Source organism: Zeugodacus cucurbitae, chromosome 2 (assembly GCF_028554725.1).
Source record: "Zeugodacus cucurbitae isolate PBARC_wt_2022May chromosome 2, idZeuCucr1.2, whole genome shotgun sequence".
Classification (NCBI taxonomy): Eukaryota; Metazoa; Arthropoda; class Insecta; order Diptera; family Tephritidae; genus Zeugodacus; species Zeugodacus cucurbitae.
Genome location: NC_071667.1, coordinates 46,004,846 through 46,015,139, shown reverse-complemented (window position 1 = coordinate 46,015,139; position 10,294 = coordinate 46,004,846). Strand labels below are relative to the sequence as shown.

At 38.7% G+C, this 10,294-nt stretch overlaps 1 protein-coding gene across 1 annotated transcript; it reads left to right on the top strand.

The window, feature by feature from the left end:
- The first annotated feature begins 6,979 nt into the window (after window positions 1-6,979).
- LOC105212394 (uncharacterized) lies at window positions 6,980-10,294 on the top strand. Its single transcript, XM_011184336.3, has one exon. The coding sequence runs from the start codon at window positions 7,287-7,289 to the stop codon at window positions 8,148-8,150; it is 864 nt and encodes a 287-aa protein (XP_011182638.1). The 5' UTR covers window positions 6,980-7,286; the 3' UTR covers window positions 8,151-10,294.

The following is a 10,294-nucleotide window of genomic DNA, read 5'->3' as shown; positions in this document are numbered from 1 at the left end:
AAAATTGCCGCATTTGGGACGTAGACCAACCTAAAAAGATTCAAGAGCTGCCATCATCTCGGCGACATTAAGTTTCAAAACGACACCGCCACTTTCCACACATCGCATCAATCAATGGTTTAATTGAGAGAACACTTCGGTGATCACATAACTTTACGTTTTGGGCCGGTCAATTGGCCACCAAAATTGTGTGATATCATACCGTCAGATTTTTTCCTGTGTGGATACTTATGGACCACGTGAGGCGTATCCGCGGCCAACATTTGAAAGAGATAATCTTTAAAAAATAAATGCCAAAGAAGGTTTTTCAAATTATAATAAACATCCCATTAAATTTGAATTTTCAGTGATTTTTTCTTTAAAAAAGTAGGGTACCTCGAAATGGATCACACTTTTCCTAGTTTAGGATTTTTAATTGGCCAATGTGCTCTATACCGTATATATATGTAATATGTATAAAGATAAATTTAACGAATGAATAATCTAGTGTACAGTGTAGCTTGGTGGCAAAAATTAATGAAATAGGTCTGGGAATTACCCCAGCTCTCATATTTATATATATATAATTCTACTGTATGTGTGTATGGCAGTCAACTCTTCCTAAATGACTGAACTGATTTGAATGTAATTTTTTGTGTGACTTCAGGTGGATTTAAGAATCAAAGAACAACTACTTTTGGAAATTCGTTACCATCAAAACTATTAAAGACACCAAATACGGACAACATAAAAAATACGGGCAATAAAAAATTTTCTTAACATATGTAATATATCCAATTTAATTTAATTGTAAGTAAGTTAGTATAACAACGTAATATAAGAGCCGAAGGCCTCTGTAGCCAGTGCTTTAAATTTAGTAGAGTTATTATTTATAATTACTTCTCTTGTAAATAAATAAATAAATAAATAAAGAATGTTTTAAATTTACAATTCGTTCCAATTTAAATAGTGTATTTAATTAATTTTAAATATATACATGATTTTAGATGTTTTACATTGGCTCCGATTGTTAAACCACTGTCGCTCACATTAAGACAAAATTAAACAAACATTATTAATTAAAATGAATTGTTTTTAGAAAAATTAATGTTATCTAAAAAAAATAAAGACTAATGAAACAATTTTAATATTTGTCTTACATTTCATACTTTTTTTAATATCCTAATTGTTTGATATCATCGGAAGCAACAACCGCGCCGTTTGTTCTGCTTTTTCCCGCATGGATAAGGAGGCGAAGCGAATGGGTCTGGAGGTGAATGAGGACAAGACGAAATATCTCCTGTCATCAAGCAAACAGTCGGCGCATTTGCGTCTTGGCTCACACGTCACTGTTGACAGTCATAACTTCGAGGTCGTAGATAATTTCGTATACCTGGGAACCAGCATCAACAACACGAACAATGTCAGCCTCGAAATCCAGCGCAGAATAACTCTAGCCAACAGGTGCTACTTTGGACTGAGTAGGCAATTGAACAGTAAAGTCCTCTCTCGACGAACCAAAATCAAGCTCTACAAGTCGCTTATCATTCCCGTCCTGCTTTACGGTGCAGAAGCTTGGACGATGTCAACATCAGATGAGACGACACTAGGAGTTTTCGAGAGGAAAATTTTGCGCAAGATTTATGGTCCTCAGGACATTGGCAACGGCGAATATCGCAGACGAGAGAGGTGGCGCACTATCGTCGATTCGGCTATAACCGGCTAAACGGTTGCAACGCCAATCACATACATACATACAATTGTTTGAAATATCAAGCAGGTCAACGTCTGTCGGATCCGATAGTATGCTTTATAAAATGATTTTGGGTGTTATTCTAATAAAATTTAAAACATAATTTGGGAAATGTTCGGTTGAATTATATTATATGAGAAGATATTAAATTATAGATAATACCGCCGATAAATTAACTTTTTTCGAATACATGAATAGACCGTTTCACTGCCATCCGAAACATTATAACTGCACATGCTGTACATAAATAATATATGGTATAGGTATAGATATGATTTGACAAATGTCATTGCACTCTATTTGATAAAAGGAAAAACTTTGTCAATTTCATGGTGCCCACTATGCTCGCCACTTGCCATTTTAGTGGTTGGCCGGCATCCAGCGAATTCCACTGACAGTGACAGCGCATTACTCTTTCTGCTGTTAACCTGTTGGCTTAGTTTTCGGTGTGCGCCGAATGAAAGTTTGTTTACTTTTTCTTAATATATGTATTTCAAAGCAAGCCGGGTGTTGCGTGCAGCATTACTCACGAATGCTTTATGAACCAATTCAGCAATTGTTTGCGCTTTGTTAATCAAAGTAATTATTGGCGAGTTTTTAGGAAGTTTGCTTTAATATAGTTTAAAGTAAATTGTATTGTTGTTGTTGTTATATATAATAAAATGGTACCGAATTTTTCTAAAATTTCTTCATATCATTTTTCTTCACATCTATATAAGGTTGAGACTCAGATTCATATGTACAGAGCTTCTTCTTCCATTTGCGATTTCATATTGTATCTTCCACGACTTAAATTTGAAAAAATGAAAGTTTAATGCTGTTAAATGTATAAGTGGATGTTTATTTGAGTGTATGAAAATAAATAATATCATAATAAAGCTTCAACTTTAGCGGGATTTATCACCTGAAGAGAAATGGCAAAACCAACTCAAAATATTAATTATAGAAAATGTCTGGAAATTAAGTTATTGTTCATAGATGAAGGGCCATGCAGAAGAGTCAACAGCAGCGTTGCAAACAACAGTCGTCGACGTCACAGCCAACACACCAGTAAATGGCAATTTCAAATTGCCGCCACAAAAACTTAAAACCACAGTAAAAAGCTTTTTATTTGCCTAACTAACTGACCGTGGCGTGGCGACAAGCCGACCAACAAGCAAACAGGCAAAGTGCCAAGCAGGCGGACATGGAAATCGCCCGCTATGCATACGGGCGGATATTGCAAATACACGGGTGAGCTCAGCGTCACCATACTAAGTGCCAATCGCAGTTATCTGCCATCCACGGCGTTGATGTATGTAAATTCGCTGACACTGTATGGAAAATATCCAAGACAAAGTGTTAGGAAAATAAATGAAACAAAACGTGAAACATGTAACTGCTGCTCATAGGCTTTTACACGCCAATCACTTACTTTGGTGGAAAACCAAAGGTAAACTCAAATATTAGTGCACCATAAAAGTGGCAATAACAGCAAGTGGCTTCAAGACACCTCTAATAAGCTTAGGTGTGCCGATATGAAATCCATGGTTTGTGTTTTAGTATATGCAGACAAATTTATAAACGCCTCAGTGTCACCGCAAGTTGACAATGTTACATGAACTTGATGAATGTTGCATGTTTGCGGTGGCTCGAGGGTTACGTCTTATGGCCATCAGCTCCGGACGGCAGCTGCAAAACAATTTACAAACATATTTGCTCGCACCCGTTCGAGTTAACCGCAAATGGAAAGAGTTGCATTTACCGCTCATAGCGCAGCACAGCGAAAGCAATATCGCGCGTGCGCGTAGATATTTATTTACATTTACCATATTCCCAATAAGCAAAAATAACCTACTTTATTCGAAATCCAACGTTGGATTTTGCATTCCACCATAAATACTTGAAATAGATGAATGATGGATGAATAGTAAAGTGTAAGTTATTTGTGAAAGGAAATGCATCTAAACGAAGTCCTCGGATAATACGATTAGTGAAATTTTAAGATAGATGATTTTACAGATATGATTACAAGATTTCCACAGAGTTTATAAAATGGGTCAAGAAAATATAGGTCGTAAATACTTCATACCAAGCCAGAGACAGATGGTTTAACAATTTTCCCTTAAACATTTCCAAAATAATCATGATATACATAGTTCGACTTACTGCCCAGCTCTAGTTCTGAATGAAATATTTTCATAAGAAATTCAACCAAAACCTTTGTTGGTGAACGCGAACTCGACACCCTCGACACCCTCGAGAGATAAGTTTAGTTTTAGAAATTTTAAGACCCTTTACATAGAAAGTAGATTTGTTCCACCAAATTTTCATTACATTTTTGACTAAACCTGTAGGTAAGGGATTGCACAAGAAAGCATTGTGTTAATTAGTAGCGTTTTACCAGGAGAGTACTATAAATCATAATCGTTTGGTCATCTCAGACTTCCTTGGAAAACCTAGAACTAACCTAAATAGATATATATAGCAGGGTTCTATTTTTAGTAAAAATATCAGAATAATATACCCAAACCTAAAAACTCAAAACTACAGAGGGACAGGATGAGATAGCGTACCTTTTTAAAAAGCAGTCGTAACTTCGCCCGCTAATATGTTTAATCTTAATCAAATTTAGTGGGATAACAGCGAACGAGATCATGGACGAATCAGCTCGAACGACAGCTGCAGCAAAACTGGGATTATGCCCATAAATGGGTTATGTACAAACTGGTACTGGTGGGAATATACACGGTCCATTGTAAGCTCAGGAAACATCTACACAATCTGAGCTTGGTCTCATCAGAAATCTGCCGCTTCTGTGACATGGAGGCTGAAACTCTCCTACACCTACTATTAAAATGTGTAGCACTTTACAGGAGCAGAATTTCGGAACCTATCATCCCAATTGAGTGCTCATCGACTCTCTTACTCCTAGCACCTAGCTTCAACAAGCGGGTACTGCATCGAACATTTTCAGATCTGGAGCACTTTCGTCCATTCGAACAATATAAAGTAGATCGGGAATTATGAGGAACTTGTAGAGTTTAGTTTTTGTTCGTCGAGAGAGGACTTTACTTTCACTTGCCTACTCAGTTCATAGTAGCACCTGTTGGCAAGAGTGATTCTGCGTTGGATTTCAAGGTTAACATTATTATTGGTGTTGATGCTGGTGCCTAGGTATACAAATTTATCTACAACTTCAAAGTTATGACCGTCAACAGTGGCGTGGGAGCCAAGACGCGAATGCGCTGACTCTTTGTTTGATGACTGGAGATATTTCGTCTTATCCTCGTTCACCACCAGACCCATACGCTTCGCTTCCTTATCCAGTCTGGAAAAAGCAGAACTAACGGCGGGGATGTTGTTTCCAATGATATCGATATCAGCGGCGTACGCCAGTAGCTGTACACTCTTATAGAAAATTGTACCTTCTCTATTTAGCTCTGCAGCTCGTATTATTTTCTCCATCACACGATAGTGAGTCACCTTCTCTAAAACCTCGTTTGATATCGAACGGTTCGGAGAGGTCTTTTCCGATCCTGACGGAGCTTTTAGTGTTGCTCAAAGTCAACATACACAGCCGTATTAGTTTTGCAGGGATACCAAATTCAGACATCGCGGCATAGAGGCAACTCCTTTTCGTGCTGTTGAAAGCAGCTTTAAAGTCGACAAAAAGATGGTGTGTGTCGATCCTATTTTCATGGGTCGTTTCCAAGCTTTGGCGCATGGTGAAGATCGGGTCAGATGTAAATTTTCCAGGTCTAAAGCCACACTGATAAGGTCCAATCAGTTTGTTGACGGTGGGCTTTAGTCTTTCACACAGTACGCTCGATAGGACCTTATAGCGATATTTAGGAGATTTATCCCACGGTAATTAGCGCAGATTGTGGAATCTACCTTTTTGTGGATTGGGCAGAGTACACTGAGATTCCAATCATCGGACATTCTTTCTTCCGACCATATTCCACAAAGAAGCTGATGCACGCACCTTATCAGCTCTTCGCCACCGTATTTGAATAGCTCGGCCAGCAATCCATAGCCCCCCACCGCCTTCAAGCGGGTAATTGCTATTCGAATTTCTTCACGGTCGGCCAATGGAACATCTGCTCCATCGTCGTCGATTAGAACAGACTAGATTTATCTTACTACGATTTGATATCAAACAATTATTTAATATGTTCGCTCTTTCTCCAATCCTTCATACATATAACTAATATTTTGAATTACTTCCTTTGGTTTACTTGCCACATACATATATAACTCTTAAGATATAAATTATATTCAGTTCAAATCACAATTAAATTTTTAGCCATAACCAAGTATTTCGAAAACTCTTCACTTTTGTCTATCGAATTGGCCAGCTGCATGCTTTTGCGCCAGGCCACACTCTCCGGTGCGGTAAGTTGACCTGTCGCTTACGACAGCGTGCAAGTAATGTTAATTGTTATTTTGGCTTAAATTTTATGCGCTTTTTAATAATTTTCCAACACAATTTTCTCGGTGCGAGCCACTAATGTTTTCTACCGACATTTTCACACCCAACAACTTTTCATCGTCGCATAAAGTACATACTATTGTTGTTGCCATTGTTGCTGTTGTGATTTTAATTTTTGGCATTGTTCGGCTGATAGCAGCAACACAGCTGGGGAATGTACATACATATATACATACGTGCATACGTGCATAAATATATACACCAACTAAATTCACTTAAGTTGAACAGAGGCCGCATGCAGCAAGCGAAGCTGCGTTCAAGTCGAAAATGAAAGACTGAGGCGAGAAACCTGCAGAACCAGTCTTCATTCGCTTTGACAATGCCTCTGCCACTGTTGTTGTTGCTTGTGCTGCCACTACCGCTAGCTCTTTGACACTGACAATGCTTGTGTTGGCAGTGAAAAGAGCAAAAGCAGCGCAACCTCTGCAACTAAAGCCGAATGGCAACAACAACACGCCAGCGGCAGCAAAAAGAAATGCGAAAAGCTACAATGGACAAATACTATTTGGCTGCTGGCAGCTTTGTTATTTCGCTGTTACCATATGGAGAATGTGAGCTTACGCTACCGTTGCGGTTGTTCGGCTGTGTGGCTGCTTCGGTGTTGTTGGTATTTGGGGCTAGCGCTCACTCTTACTGTCTTGTTGCTGCCGCAGCCGCTGCTGCTGCGCCTTTTGTGGCTGGGTCTGCCATGTGCGACTGACAATGGCTTTTCGCGCGCAGTCGGCGTCGCTGAAGAAGAGTGTAGACGCTATATAAATTGTTGAGACTATTGGAAAATTGTATCATTTCATCCTTTCAAGTCTAAACGGCAACACATCCCGAGCAACGACATAAGTGGTAGAGCGGTGCGCTTTTTTCGTACGATCCCGTTATTGTTGTGTGTGGATTGATTAATATCGTTTAGTTTATTACGAACAAAAAAATTTAAAAGAGAAAGTGCATTCAACGAACAGTGTGCAAGTTCAAAGGTTAAGTTCACAGTTTCGAATAACCGAAAGTTAAAAGTTACGCGAAAAGTCAAAAAGGACTTAAAAAAGCATAAACAAAACTCTAACAAATAAAACAAAAGTGTTTGCAAAAATGTCACAAATCAAAGCGATTTTCGGTGTCTTGTGTTTGATCACAGTTGCTGCTGCACTTCCCGCCGAGGAGACACGCGGTCATGCGCGCAATGCAGTTAGCGGGGACAATGACATCATGGATAGCATCTACAGCGATTGCTTGCGTAAGGATTCTGTTTCTTGTGTCAAATATAAGCTCTTCAATTTCGTCGACAAAGTGCTCTCCGCTCGCGAACAGTTCTCGCTGACCGAAGGTGTGACAGTAGTGCGTTCGCCCGATGCGCCAGCCACCGAAGCTGCACGCTCCATCTCTGGGGACGAATCATTCGAATCGTTGGCTCTCAATCGCATTTCAAGCTTCTTAAACTCCCACACCATTAAGGTCGAATTGAAGGGTGCCGATATTGTGCAAGCAGTCAGCTCAACCGGACGTGCGCTCGAAGATGTCTCCGAATCATTGTTCGGTGGTAATGACGATCCCAACGCACCCGAAGAGAGCCGTGGCAAGAAGAAGAAGGCTGCCAAAATTTTGGGCCCCATTCTTGCTTTGGTCGCATTGAAAGCCGCTGCCCTCCTACCACTATTGTTGGGCGCCATCGCTTTAATCGCTGGTAAGGCTTTGCTCATCGGTAAAATCGCTTTGGTGCTGTCCGCTGTGATCGGTCTGAAGAAACTGTTGTCTCAAGAGAAACATGTCACCTACGAGGTGGTCGCCCATCCACACCACAGCGCATCCCACTCCGTCAGCCACGACTCGTACGGCAGCGGTTACAGCGCCGATGCCGGTGCTTCTGGTTCATACGGCAGCTCTGGTCATGGTGGCTGGGGACGCTCACTCGATGCACAAGACTTGGCTTATGCTGCCCAAAAGCCACAAGCATAAGTTGCTTGCAGTTAAGGGGAACTACAATGGACTTTACAACGACATTTGGCAGGGGAACAATATTTGGAGCTTAAAAACCCAACGACAAACAAATCAACGATTAGCACGAAATTCGGACCTGTGGACAGGCAATACGATTGGCAGCAAGCAGATGAAAAAACATGTGAAAAAACCGCTCTAAACTTTCCGCGTGTACGCGTGCGATCGTTGGGGAAAAGCGCAAAGCTGCCAAGGTCGAGGCCCAACTAGACACAACGACAACGAAAGCCACAAGACACAAAAAAAAAATTGAACAAAACAAATCTTAATTATATTAATTTATTTGCTAATTAATTTATTTAATTTATTACATACTTTTACTTTCATTAAAAAGATATAAAAATCAAAACGACTCGTAGCCTTGACCTTTTGGTTCAGTGGATACACAAAGTAAATATCTAGAAAAAAATCATATGAAAATACGAAAACAAAATACGATGCAGTAAAGCATCTATATAAAAACTGCGTGTGTGCATTTTATAACTTAAATTATTTACATATTTATATTCATATTTAATCTACAAAGTAATTTATTTATTTTGTTTTAGTAATTTTTCTTTTAAGCTAACGCTAAATCACAAACTGTTTAAGATTATGTAAAAATTAGCAGACAAAATGAGAGACGAAGTCGGTACCTTAATATATTTATAAATTTTTCATCCCTTTTTTGCATAGCAGGCAATGCTGCACATCTCACACTTGGCAATGCTTAAAGGGAGTTGCTTTTTAGCGTTTAGATTGTTTGCACGACGGCTCATTGTGCGCTGACCTATGCTGATTGGCTGGGCTGGCAAGGCGACGAGCAGCAGATCAACTAGCTTAACAACTGCCACAGCGAAGACTTACCAGCTTCACATTAACACGCACTTACCACTTAATAGCGCACTAAGTGCATATAACTGTTCTTAACTTCACCTCTCTTTCACTTGCAGCTCAATTTCAATTTAACCTCAAATTACTAGAAGCACACATACTTTAACACTTTAACTCTAGATTTATTTTCTTAAACTTTTCTTTCATTTTCATATTTCATGTCTAATCTACTCTCACTTCACGCACTTTCAGCTAAGCTCACTTCACTCTCGAACATTGACTACTGCACCTCTTCGCTCATTACTGCAACGCACACACACAACAGAGAACTCATATACGATACTTGAAAATTTCACTCAATTCTCACTCACTTTCATTACTCTCGCCTTTATAAGGGCTCTATCATGCTATCCTTTAAAACTTTACAAACTGCTATCTGTGACTATTCTTGCCACTCTTAAGCTACGCTTTAATTCGATTTATAACTCTTCATATTATCTTAGTTTTCTCTTGTACAAATCGCTTTACTATACTTACTTTAGCTCTCACTCGTACAAACCTTTGTACATTCTCTACATGTAACTTTATTAATTATATTTTCAGTTAAAATTCTAGTCTTACGTATAAACATACAAACACACATATACAAATGCGTGAGTTTAGAAAGAAAAACATACCAGCGTTCCAATCTTTTCTTTAACTCTATAATACAATTACTTGAAATAAAAATACTCAATATTTTTTAAGTACTACATCTAATTTCATAAGCATATGCACAAACATAGCTATAAAACACTATTTTACTCATTTCACTCTTTTTCACTTGATCTTCCTTCCTTTACACTCTCTTCATACTATCCTTCTTTATAAAGGAGTTCATAGTTTCGATCAAAATCGCCATAACTTGCCATAGGTTTCGAACTAAACTGCCCTCTCACTCACTTCTATACTCTTTTTATAACACTCAACTTACAATTTCACTCAAAGAAATCTTTGCTATATGTTTCTTTCATATTAGCGAAAAAATAGGAATAACTTTCTTTAACCAGATTTATTTTTAATAGCTACTTCTCTACTACTACTTTCTACATTTATGCATTCAAAACTCGCAGACTCTTTCGTTACATCTCGCAAAAATACTTAAACTTCACTCTCCTGAATTTCATACATATCTTTCTTACATCTCCATTGCTACTAACTAGTACTCACTCCTTCAAAATCACTTTGACTCTACTACTTTTAACTGCAAAACGTCCTTTTTTGCTATACTTCATCTTCAACTTTTCAAACTG